The sequence below is a fragment of the Salvia splendens genome, chromosome 6 (assembly GCF_004379255.2).
Source record: "Salvia splendens isolate huo1 chromosome 6, SspV2, whole genome shotgun sequence".
NCBI lineage: Eukaryota > Viridiplantae > Streptophyta > Magnoliopsida > Lamiales > Lamiaceae > Salvia > Salvia splendens.
This window is the reverse complement of record NC_056037.1, coordinates 9756426-9769671: the sequence shown is the minus strand read 5'-3', so window position 1 is coordinate 9769671 and position 13246 is coordinate 9756426. Positions and strand designations below refer to the sequence as shown.

At 35.1% G+C, this 13246-nt stretch overlaps 1 protein-coding gene across 2 annotated transcripts; it reads left to right on the top strand.

The window, feature by feature from the left end:
• The first annotated feature begins 7107 nt into the window (after nt 1-7107).
• Nucleotides 7108-12877, top strand: LOC121806794. 2 transcript variants are annotated; one of them, XM_042206947.1, is made up of 3 exons: nt 7108-7524; nt 7637-8144; nt 9742-12877. In XM_042206947.1, the coding sequence occupies exons 1-3, from the start codon at nt 7502-7504 to the stop codon at nt 12451-12453; spliced, it is 3243 nt and encodes a 1080-aa protein (XP_042062881.1). In that variant the 5' UTR covers nt 7108-7501; the 3' UTR covers nt 12454-12877. The 2 variants fall into 2 exon arrangements, with proteins under 2 accessions (XP_042062881.1, XP_042062880.1); XM_042206946.1 differs by having other exon boundaries at nt 9733-12877.
• The last annotated feature ends 369 nt before the right edge of the window (nt 12878-13246 follow it).

The following is a 13246-nucleotide window of genomic DNA, read 5'->3' as shown; positions in this document are numbered from 1 at the left end:
ACCCCCTGCCTGCTCCCCCCGCAGCGGCAGGGATGCCCTGCATCATCCCAGGCATCATTATCCCGGGCATTTGAGGCATCATCTCACACCAAGGGGGTACATATTGTAGTACCCGGGCATTATCCCTGCCATTTGGGGTTGGGGCATCATCGGCGCCATTCCGTGCATCACCCCGGACATTGGTGCACTTCTGGCGGCATTTCCCCCAACTCTAACGAAAAAAATCGGCGTTTGTGACTCACTCGTGGCAGGGGAATCACTATCGAAGTGCCCCATTTATCTTTTGAAGAAATGAAAGTAGAGAGAGAGAAACTTGTTAAAACAAGTGGTGTGAAAGAAATGAAGTTCAACGAGCCGTATATATAGAGTTTTTTTTAAATGAAAAATCGGGAAGTCCGTCGGGACGTCCGTCATGTCAGCACAATGGCGGACGTCACGATGGACGTCCCCGGAATGTCGCAGAACTCTGATGTCCGCATCCGCCTCCATGCTGCGTAATGGCGGACGTCCGCCGGGACGGCCGCCGTTGTGGATGCTCTTAGTATATGTGATAAATTATCTCGTGCTCGTGTTACTCTTTCTAACCTACCTTATTTTTCATATTTTAATGCATTAAATAGACTGACAAAATAAATGGGTTAATCAATCTATATTAAAAAATCAACCATGACAACTAACTCATAAGTATTTATCTTGTTTCCTCAAAATTTCCCCCCTCCCTCTTGATTCATATTTTCACTCCTAACATCCACTTATATCAGTTTATTCATACAAAATTAAATAATTTATTTTACAACCATTTATTAACTAACATGGTAAATCTTAAATCAGTATCAAACAATTCCAGTCGAGATCCCTTGTGACCACATAAAAAAGAGAGGTTTACAATTACATCTCCTATAATTTCTATTTCACACCATAAATAAATTAAAATAAAATAAAATTTCATATTCTGTGTATCTTTACAATTTCAATCCTAGCTTAATTAAGACATCATGAACCCCCAAACTATAAGGCAAAACCTAATGCAAAACAGCTAAGAAAAAAATAAAGTCGAATTATATGACTAAATATTAGCAACCATAAGCATGTCATAATAAACCTTTTCATGATTTAGAATATAGAAATATTATAACTTTAGTGTCTAGCTACTTTGAAGAACAATTATCGATTTAAAAGTGGAAGCATCTTACGTTGTGGAACAGTAAAAGCTTTAATTAACCTAAAGTTTGAATGACGATAATTTTATAAGAAAACTATAAAAATGATTGCCCCAACTAAATTTGTCTCGTTGTAGGTGACACTTCTGTAGGAAATCAATTTAGAAGCTTAAATATAGAAACACCTTATGTTTTATAATTGATCACAGCTACGAAGTTAAACCTCAATATTATTGCATAAATCACTTTACAATATGATCACACAGCACACGATTTATAATTTAAACAGCGTATTTATTTTAATAAGAAGTAAAGGCTCAAAAATTTGAATGATGAGTAAAAGTTCATTAACGGCAAACCCAAGTACAATAGCTATCCAAGCTAGCAAAACATACTCAGTGGCAATAACAATGAGTAACCAAAGGATACCCAAAACCGATCAAGATCATCACACTAATATAAAAAAAACTAAAAGAAAGATAATTTTTAAAATAAAAAATAAAAACCCAAACAACCCTAAACAAAAGGTAACCTTGAATACGGTCTTGAAATGATATTTCATATTATGTTATAAATTTTTTCAAAATAAATAAATAAAATTTATGTCGGAATGATCTCTCTCTATCTTAATTAAATAAGACGTCCTTATTTTACTCTTCTTCTTCTTCTTCTCTCACATTTCTTCTTTTTCGTCCTTCCTTATTTCTTCTTTTGGTACCATAAAGAATTAAAATAATAGGAAAAAGATAATGCCTAAGATAATTCACATTATATACTCTACTTTTATCGAAAATTGACTAAGTATAAATATTCAGTTTCAATCAAAATTATACTTTATGCCTTGTTTATTCATACATAAGAGTCAAAGAATATTTTTAGTTATTTTTGCATAAAAAGGAGATGAAAATTATTATATTTATTTATTTTTGATAGACTTACAACATAAATTTGAAATATTATTCCAGGTATACAAATATGAGGAAAATATCATACTCTAGTATTTAGTAATCCTTAGGTGGAAAGTCCAGAAAAATATCATGTACTTGGGTGAAAAGTTCAAAAATACCTTGCATGATCTTGGGAGTCATTTAGGGTTATTTTGTCTGAAATTACGAAAAGTGCTATAAAAACTCTACAGACTATACATGTTCATTACTTAAAGATCAAAGCCTATTCATGTAGCCCCCTCATAAATAATACTCAATTTTTCCCATTAAAATAAACCGATTTCCCTTTTAGGTTGTCCTATTAAAAGTAAAATATTTTCTAAAATGGAAATAATACTATTTCTACTTTTTCATCTTTCTCACTTTATTATCTCTTCATTAACTCACAGAATAGCTATATAAAATTCCGTATCCAAAAACAAATAGTAGTAGTATTTTATTTCTAATGAGACGGAGGGAGTAGGGGGGTTTATTATAAAAAAATATATTAATGGGAAGGGAGTACTCCGTGTTAACATTGCAGTGAAAAAATGAATTATAACTGAAAATGAGGCTTATTTTAGAGTCTGGATGGTAACGTTCTTACTTCTTAGAATTAACGTTGGAATATGTAGCACGCCCTTAGCGTTTATTATGAGTCCTTGTTTTTTTTAATTTTATTACGGCACGTCCTATTTTTGTACGTCCTTTGTTATTTTTCTCATTTTTATTAGATATTATATTTTAAATTTACTTTATTTATGTTTTATTATAAAATTAATAATATATAAAAGTATGATACATAATTCACTAACTTTTCCAATACACTTTCTTATGACTTTATTAAAATTAGTATTTGATCGAAATGAGACAAAATAGAAATGGAGCGAGTACTATTATGAATGCTACTTGTTCCGTCCCTCGTTACTTGTTATTAGTTTCATTTTTCACACTTACTTTTTACTCCTTTGTTCCAAGTAAGGTGATCCATTCATCGGGCGACACGGAATTGAATGTAATTTTATTTTGTATGTTACTTATTTCGTCCATCGTTACTTTTTACTCCTCTGTTTCAAGGAAGATGATTCATTCCTTAGACGACACGGAGTATTAGTTTTATTTTTAGTCCGTCCGTCAATTTTTATCACACTTACTTTTTACTCCCTCCGTCCCAAGGAAAGTGACTCATTCCTTTGGGTGACACGAAATTTTATGTAACTTTATTTTGTATATTGAGTAGAGAGAGTAAAATAAGAAAGATGAAATATAGAGATAATAGTATTTTTATTTTTAGTACTGAATCATCTTAATTAAAATAAATGAAAAAATAAATTATTTTTTATAGGACTGAGAAAATACTATTTTTATTAATAGAACAGGGAGAGTCCTATATATTTCATTCTATTAACTTTTTAAATCCAGTTCTACAGTGTACTCATTTTATTAAATTGTGATTTTAAAAAGTATTAGTAGTAAACAACTTTTTTTTAGTTGAAAAAGATGCCCTTCTATTTTATAGAGCAAGCTGTCATATCATGTCAGTAGTTTATAGCTAAGTGGTTGAAAATATGAGGTCATGGCTACATAGAGAATTAGAAAAAGTAAAAGTGATAAAAGAAAATGTTTAGTTAATAATACTAATAGAGAAGATGGATAAACATAGAGGTACAGCGTCATAGTCGATACTTACATATGCTTGCAGTCCCACACCCCCAATCTGAAAAGTAAAAGCAAGTCCACCTTCTGTATACTCTCCACTTAAATTCACTTACATCTAAAATTTAGGGTTTGGTCTTCTCTTAGACATACTATAGTTATATTCTTGAGTTCATGATTAAATCTAAACTTTATATATAAACTACTTAATAACATGTTAACATAATGTCAATACAGTGTAAAATTTCAAGATTTTGATATCAATATAATTGTCAACACAATATCAACACAGCATCAACCTTTGACTCCGTGTTAATATTTTTTTTGATGTTTTTTTGTCATCTGTTAACATTTTTTAACGCTTCAGATCATAGTTTAGAGTTTGTACAATATATAGAAATTGCATTTATTACATAAAATATTCTCAAATGTAGGAATTAGAAACTACTCTTGGATTTTCATTTTTTGTACTATACTAGTACTATAATTTACGATTGTCATACTCACACATAGCATATCCTTGTAATATATAAATTACTATAATATATTAAAGTATTATTGTATTATATAAATAAATAGTAGCATTGCATAAATTAGAAAATTATTAATTTCAACGGAAGGATACATTTCTACCATAATCGGCATTTAAACATGTTTTCATGAATCATATGAAAACACAATAAGATTATAGAGTTTCACAAGTTATTACTAGGCAATGTATAATTACATTTCAAGCATTTTCAATGTTCTCCACCTTAATTTATTTTACTAAAAATTAAAGTTGCAAACTTTAGATTATATACGATAGAGCTGTAATTGTCGTGCAAGTTGCTTAGATCTATCGGAAACCTGGAATTAGGTTTATGATTAAACAAACATTTTCTAGATTGTTTTTATGAAGTTATTTTGGAGAAATACTTCCAAATTTCTTCTGTGGAACCTTACAGATATAATGCACCGAATTTTGCATAAGAGAACTCATGAAGTTATGATTGATGTAATTTCATTTTTATTGGTAATTATATGGATTATAATTAATAATAATTAATGTTAGGCATCGATTTTATATTGCATATATAGAACATATAAGATTATTGTAGATTTTTTTCAAAATAAATTTTAGCGGATAGCTTGGACCTTTAGCTTCATACTAATAGTTAAGTGGAGTACTATACTAGGGTACTTGTTCTAAAATGATTATTAAATTTTAATTTACTAAACTTTATACTAGTTTATAGTACGGAGTATATCATTTGTTCTTAATTATTTGATTCCAAATGGTAATTCAAATGGCACGTAATCCTTAAACCAAAAGCGATATTTCGTCCGTATAAACAATGCAGTTAGTTGGTTTTGGAGGGACAAAATTGCAAGAAAAGGTCATTTAACTTGTTTTGTGCAGTCTTAAATTTATATGTTGACAGCAAGAGTAATTATGATGTAGGAGAGAGGAGAGAAATCCTCGTATACTCTGATGGAAAGTTCGTTTCGATTTTGAGAAATATACAGTCACAGATGCTCACAAAATTTGCAAAATTGTGAGCCCAATGCTTGAACTTATTTGAAGGATATTACTCCCTCCGTCCCGGACTACTCACACATTTCTTTTTCGGCACGAAGATTAAGGAATGAGTGTATAGCAAAGTCAACAATTGCGGCTGTGGGTGATAATTTTTACTAAAAATAGAAAGAGTGCAAATAACTTGGGACGCCCAGAAAGAAAATAAGTGCAAGTAGTCCGGGACGGAGGGGATACTAGTATTACTCATTATCATCGGCAATATTTGAATATATACAAAGTACTCCCCATATATTGATAAACAATTTAAAAAATATACTTACAAATTTATTATAAAATCTTAATTAAATTTCGAGTATGTGGGCGTGAAGGGGCAACCGTGCCCGTGAGCAGCTATTAGATCATATCATATGACAGATTCTGTGATGTCTTGCTCTGTGCTGTAATAAGTGCTCTTGTCCTATAACTAATAACCAAACAATTAACACTCATTTATTATTAATTTAAAGTGCATAATGAAAGAGACAACACAAATTTGATCATAACTTATAATACTTTGATGTTAGTATTAATTAGAGTTTGATTTGATTTATTAAGATACGGAGGGCTTCAAATACATGAAGATTGAGGTTCCCGATATGATGCAATGGTCTCAGACTCTCATACTAGTATTATTTTAGCTAAACTAAATATTTACTTCATATTTTATCCATTTCTACTAGTATATATAGTACACACTGACTGTTTTTAAATGTGAATTAAGAGTTGAACTGAAAATAATTAAATCTATGCAAAACTATCTTTCTGCGTTGGACCCCCTTATTTAATGTGTTGTGAGCATACATTCCATAGTTTAATTGAATGAGTTTGGAACAACACACATCACGTATAAATAGTTTATTAATAAAAATAAAATAAATTGACAGGGTGTTAAATATAGAAAATTCGTCGATTCGATGTATAAGTAGTTTAGTAGTGTTTGTTTCTCTATATTATTTCCAAACTACATTTCATCTCGTCAACAATGCGTTGTTCTCATACATACTTTTCTTTATGGAATAGTCCTTACTCTATCGAAAAATTATGGTTTTGCATTTGAATGTGTTGATGCAATACATGTCTCACCACATACTCGTGACCAAATAATGGTGTTTATAAAAGATGTGACGAAGATAGATATGATCTCACACCGATTAATTAGATAGTGCAGTGGTTGTAAATTGAAAATATATTGCAATGTTTTGTAGTTTGCATTAGTTAATACTCCATTCGTCCCAGTTTAAGAATAAGATTTAGTCGTCCCAGTTTAAGAGTAAGATTTAGTTATGACATGAGTTTTAAGAAATTAGTGGAATGTGTAATAAATGAAGTGAGGTAGTGGTTGTTGGAGTGTGTAATAATTGAAGTGGGGTAGTGGAAATTGTGACCCTTTTGACTTTTTGTATGTTTAGAATTTTGTTTTGTTTTATTTTTATGAAAGTAACGATATTTGAGTGTAAATTTGATAAATAATGAGATTAAATTTTATGTCCAACTATGATAGATTCTAAATGTTACTTTTAAACTTGGACAAATTTAAATAGCAAAATGTGACTCTTAAACTGAGACTGAGGGAGTAGTTGCTATTAGATGTGTAATAGTAGTATTAACTAGAAATACATAATTATAGAGGTAGAGCCGTAGAGGGTTGGCTAAACAAAATGAACTAAATGGGAGTGAACACTTTTATACTGTTGGAAGGGAGGGGAGGGGTGGGGTGGGTCCGATAGGTCACTTTCAGTCGTAAATAGGGAAGCTGAAAATGGGGATTGACACCACATCACGCCCTCTCCCTTCGAGCGGGAAACCCATTACTCTATTCTCTCCCTCTCTCTCTCTAAAAGAAGTACCTCAACGTCTCCAAACTACACTCTCTCTTCTCTCTACTAACTCACCCATCTCCATCTCCATCTCCATCTCCTTCTCCTTCTCCTTCTCCGCAGACGTGAGCGATTCTTCTAATATGCGTCTACTTTGTAGTTGTATCTCTCTCCGATTTCTGAGTGAGGGCTTTCTCTCTCTACCTAGTTAGGTTGTTGTTTTCCCTCAATTGTGAATCTCTTGCTTTTACACCGCACTATCCCACAGATTTCACTGGTTTTCCTTTCCTTCACTTCGTTTCTCCTTTGACTACTCTTTATTGTACGCTCGCTTGCCTTTTCCCTTTTTTCTTTCTCTCTCCCAAAGCGCTGGCTGTGGAGATGGAAGGGGGGTTTTCCATACGGTGAGTTGTTAAATACGCTTAATTTTGGCCGCTTTTATTTCATTTTTTTTCCATTTCTGGGGTTACTTTATACGCGTTTATTTAGCAATGCTGCCTCATTTTTTTTTTCTAGAGAATATGCTTCGAGGATGAGGAGCATAAACGTGGTGAAGTGCTGGCCCTTCGATGGGGATTTCAGCGAGCAAACTGTGAAATCGCTGCTGCCTACAATCGTCGTCAAAAGATTCACCTGGTGGCTTGATGAACTCAGCTCCGAAACAGCTCAGAAACTCACAATTCGATCCCAGAAAGACACCTACGAAAGGGGCGAAACGTCTTCTACAAGTTCAGCCGAGGAGGGCGTGAAAGTGGGGAAACTCAAGTCGCTCAAAGGGAAAATGAGAGCCACCAAAAAGAGGTCAATTTTGGAGATATTCGCGGTGGCGCCGCCGGCTATAAACGGGGAGAAGGAGGGAGAAGAAGAAGATGATGATAATAATGTAGGTTCTAATCGAGCGTTGAGGAAGAAGAAGAAGATGAAGAATACAGATGCTATCTTGAGGAAGGCGTTGAGAGCCGTGAAGAAAATCAAGCGGAAAAAGGTGGAGAAACGAGGCGATAAGATCGGTGTTTCGGACAAGGTATGGATTCATAAACTCAATTTAACTGCATTTTGTTGTCGAATTGGGAATTAGGAGGGTCGCATTTAGCATGAAATATCAACGGTCTCAAACAGTTTATTGAATTATTTGATCTTGACTACATCAATTCATTCTGCAAATTTGGGCCACTTTTATACCGTAGTGCATAGAATCAATCGCTGAAAAAGCTGCTTCAGAGACTCTGCATCTTTGAGTGTAGCAATGAGATTTTTAGTAGAAAAAGTGTAGAAGATTAAAATAAAATAAACAAGAGAATGTGGTTAAGAAGATTAGAGAAGCTTATTAGGGAAGAGGTTATGGTAGTCCAGCTGTGCTGTACGAATTGGACAGAAGTATTTTATGAGATTGAAAGCGGTGTACATTAATTATGCTGTTTTTTCTACTGTTTGCATATGTTTCTCCTGAGCAATCATTGTCATGGCATCTAAGGCCAGTTTTGGCGTGGGTCAAATGCCCAATTTTTTTCTTTTTGAGGGGTTAGAATTCAAGGATTACTGTTTGTTTGTGGAGCTAATTTTACTCAAAGCTCGATTAGGCTGCTTTCCTTTGTTTTGTATAGGTTTTTCGAAGATGATGCACTTTGGTTGGGTGCAATGATTTTGTTTGTGATCTGAAGTTGAATGAAATCAATCAGAAGCTCGGAAGTTAATCTAATTTTAGGGAGTTGTGGTCTAAAAATGACCATATACTTGGTATGACGTAAGAGTGAAACGTGTAATGCTAGTTGAATGTTGACGAACTAATACGATTGAGATCATATGGTCTAGTTATTGATTTTGGGTATTTGCAACATACTATAACACTTGATGTTATATCTCAGACTACTGTGATTTTATGTACTAGTAAGATAGTAATATAAAATCTTGAAGCAATCTGCTGGTGGAGGGGGTGGTTGATAAGTTTTTTTAACTGTATTTGAGAAGCCTCAACTAGAAATAATGTTGGGTTCACCTTAGGAGAGGAGCATTATGTCGCGTCAAAACTTTTACAATCAAGAAAGTTGGCACTGTGGAAATTGTACACCAAATGTTGGAGTTATCACAACAGTTGGGTATTGGTGAACTACATTGCAATTTCTCCAATATGAGATGCTATAACACGAGTATTTTATGTTGTGCTAATCATCAAGAATGGAATCATGGGGGAGATAGTGGTAGAAGTATGCCTAGTATGTTAGCTTACCTTTTTTGTGGGCCGTGTCTGATAAGGTCTTCACAATAGAGAGGTTAAAGTTAGATCCTTTGTGATCAAGTTGACACATAAAATAATAGACATGAATAGAAAAACTGTCTACAAGATGACTGTATAGGAGCCCATATCTTTATATTTAATGCTTAGTTATAGAGATTGAATATGACCTTTTGTGGTTACACATAAACTAAGTATGTTGTCTGGTACACGGTCACAATTTAATATAGATAATAATTTCATCTCATGTGGAGTATGTTATATCCACTGTGAATTTGGTTTCTTACTTCATTTTGGTGCTCTCTAGTATCTTTTATTTTCGAAACTTTTGATTTATATTATGCGTAAACTGCATTCCTTTCTTTCAAGCTTCTGATAGTTGTTTCAGGAAAATCGTTTTAAACTCAAGCCGCGGACTCAGAAATCTACAGGAAACTCTAGTTTATCATGCAGCAAGGAAGTAGACACTGATATTCATGATTTCTCATCCATCCCCAAGATGAAACCAAGACTACAGCATTTGGGTCTTTATAAGAAACTCGTGCCTTGTAACTCGTCTAAGTTTATTGAAGAAAACCGACACCTGGAGCTTCCTGTGCGTAGTATTTTAAAGAATCCTGACAGAGAATTTTCCCTAAAGCAGTCAAAGAAATGTACCTTGCAGTTGAATCCCCAGAAGGCAAACAAACAGGTCACTTTCTCAGAGAATGGTGAAGTTCTAAGACTAAATCGAAAACCAACTAAATCTGTGGAATGTTTTGTGAAGCAAAAGGATTGTGGCTCTGATGTAGGCAATGCTGACTATGATGTAGAGTTGGAAAAAGATTCAACTGTTTTGGAAACCAGTGGTAGTGAGGATGCTTCTACTAGAACAGGAAAGGAACTAGGTGCTGGACCTGAAACTAGCGAGGAGTTCGCTAGCTTTGATGTTGATTCAACTACATTTGGAAAACAGAAATATGAAGGGGGATATTCTACCAGATCTGGATGGTCAGATAGACGTGCTACGTGCAGCTTTAATCCACAGTGGTCTGGCCATGGCCTAGCAGATGCTCCAGATAATACAATGGATGTCTTCTCTCCTAGATTCCTTCACATGCCTCATGACGGGTACTACAAAAATGGAAATATGAAGCTGATGACGACCTCATCAAACACTACCTGCAGGAGACTGAACAAAGATATGGGGACTCCTCGCCCCATATTTCCTCCATTGTGTTTCAAAGACTATCTGAGAACACATCCTGACGCTTCAGTATCTCACCCGTCAAATATGAGAGGGGCATACAAACTAACTCAAGCTTCTCCTGAAAACACAGTTGAAAATTGTGCTCATTCTATCCATTTTCAAACTTTTCCACGTCTTTCTCCCAATGAACTGTTTCAGACTTTCTCATCACTACCAGTTGGGAGCCAGACTGTAGATGTTCATGGAAAAAGGATCAATAGCATAGACGAGGAGTTTGTTGGATTACCTCTTAACTCACAAGGGGAGTTGATTGTGTTGAACTCAAGTGCCACCAGGGAGGCTGACTACATGATGAACTCAAATGTTAGCGGTGCTCAGTGTATTGGTTTATCTCTGCCAAGCAATGCAGTCTCAAGGTTCTCAGGCCATGATTCAGAGTACAGAGACTTGGATAGTCAAACATCCTCAATGGGCCAGTTGAATCTTTTCCCTGTCGAGAGCTACGTGAAAGAGAATGCTATTTCTGTTCTTCCTTCAGGATTGGGCATCATTGAGTCTCAAAGAGAAAATCATCACTTGGATTTTCTTCAAACAAATTACCATCCCTTTCACAGTCGGGCAAAAACCATATGCAGAGGTGAAAATCAGGTGAGGAGGTGTTCTGAAAATGAGAAGTTTCAGTCAACAATGCGTTTGATGGGTAAGGAATTTGAAGTCGGGGGAAGAGGCATTCAAGGATTTGAGGATGGACGCATGTGGAAGGATAAGCAGATCATAGACGATCTCCATTATCGAAATGATCCGAATGAACCATCTTTTAGGCAGTTGAGAGAAACTGTGTTCTATCCGTCAGAGATAACAGTCAATCACAGATCAGAAAGCATGTATCCTCTCCCTCACTTTGATAATCAAACTAGCTCGACGTGCAAGAGCTTGTTTCTTACAAGAACAGACGACCATGCTCAGAAATTATATACTGGTGGCCTTTCTTCAGGTACATTTTCTGAAGTTTATAACAACAAGTCTCTGATCTCTGAGCCCTATGCCAATGGATACGAGTCTCAGTTGTTTACCCTTGAGCTCCCTACAGCAACGGCTCCATATCAGGAAGTACGTTCTGATATGAATTCCAGTGCCACTCATCTGAAAAACAAGCAGAATCTGAACTACTCTGCAAAATCATCCATCAAATTTCCTTTCATGCATCCAGATCTTGATGGGAATGCCAATTCTTCCTGGCCTCCAAGATCTTCTCTAGGCCCACACCCTTCGTGTTTTGATGTCTCAGAAAGGGCAGCACAGTTAGGTAACAGCCAATCTTATGCACTGGGACGTAATCATCCATATCTGAACCCTGGAGCTAGTTGCGGAATTAACGGTTCAGTGTCCTTTCAACCCGATGATTTTTGCACTCCGGCTCCATTGGGTCCTGTGCCTTACTATTCTGGGGTCATTCCAGTTTCTACTATGCAAAGAAAACTTGGAAATCCAAACATGATCAAAGAAAGGTTCAAATCAAGGATTGGCATTAGAAGCCTTGACATTGGGAAAAAATTGAATGCTCCCTTTAAGCCCTTCAAGAGGCCTATCTTAGGATTCCATGAAGGTCATCAACGTGCTGTTGGAAAACCAGATTCCTGTGTTGGCTTTGAGGATGCTGTTAAAGGTATGGAAGGTGCAGCGTTTGAACCATGTTCAGCTACACAAAGTCCAGGATTCATGATGTCTGATGAAACTATTGAGGATGGACAAACAATTCCACCATTGGTGGGTTCCTACGTAGAGAATGCAAGAACCAGTCCCATCAAGATTACTGCTGGAGTGAAGCATGTAATAAATCCTCTTCGGCAAAAGGATCACGATAGCACCAGGTCTACAGATCACGACATCTCTTATCAACTACTAACATAGGTTTCAGATTCTGAAAATGCAACAGAGATGTTCAGGTGTTAAGGTTATGTGTCGACCTTAACGGTGAATCTTGTAATGTAAATACTTGGTTCCACTTATGCATCTTCTACTTATAGCAGGAAATCTTCCGTGTGATTTCGTGCAAGTAACCTGTTGAGCTGCACTTGGAATGCTCAACCATGAAGAATAGTCTGAGGAAGTGATTTGAAACATCGCGATCATCTGAGCGTTGAGTAAACATAGCATCACGAAACATCAAGGTGAAGGCCATAGAGCAATCGTGTGCAAGCAACACTTTGATTTATTTTCGAAGGTGGAATATGTTTTTCAAATAAACCAAGTAATGAACTATCTTTGATAACGCCTGGTTATGTAACAGACTTATTGCTATGTTGAATGAAATGATAGTGTTAATTGGGGAAAAGAAATTCAATTGTAGAAAATCTGACCACTGGCAACAAGGATTCAAATTGGAAAATGGTATAGTATAGTGTGTGTAGTTTTCAGTTACAGCGAATTTAATATATTATTTTTGGCAGGTAAAAATAATATATGGGTGTCATAAATATTGGGAGTTGAGGCAATTCAAAATTGGTCCACAATTTTTGTCCTGTAGACCAGTCGTTTTCTCCTGTCTTGTTCAAAATTTAAAGATTCCTATCCAAATAAATAAGTAAATAAATTCTGTTGTTTAATGTACTTTCATGTGCATGTATATGAGATAGTAATTACGTAATGAGATGCTTGGCCTATTTACAAATATTATTAAATCAGAAATTATCGATGTCTCCAT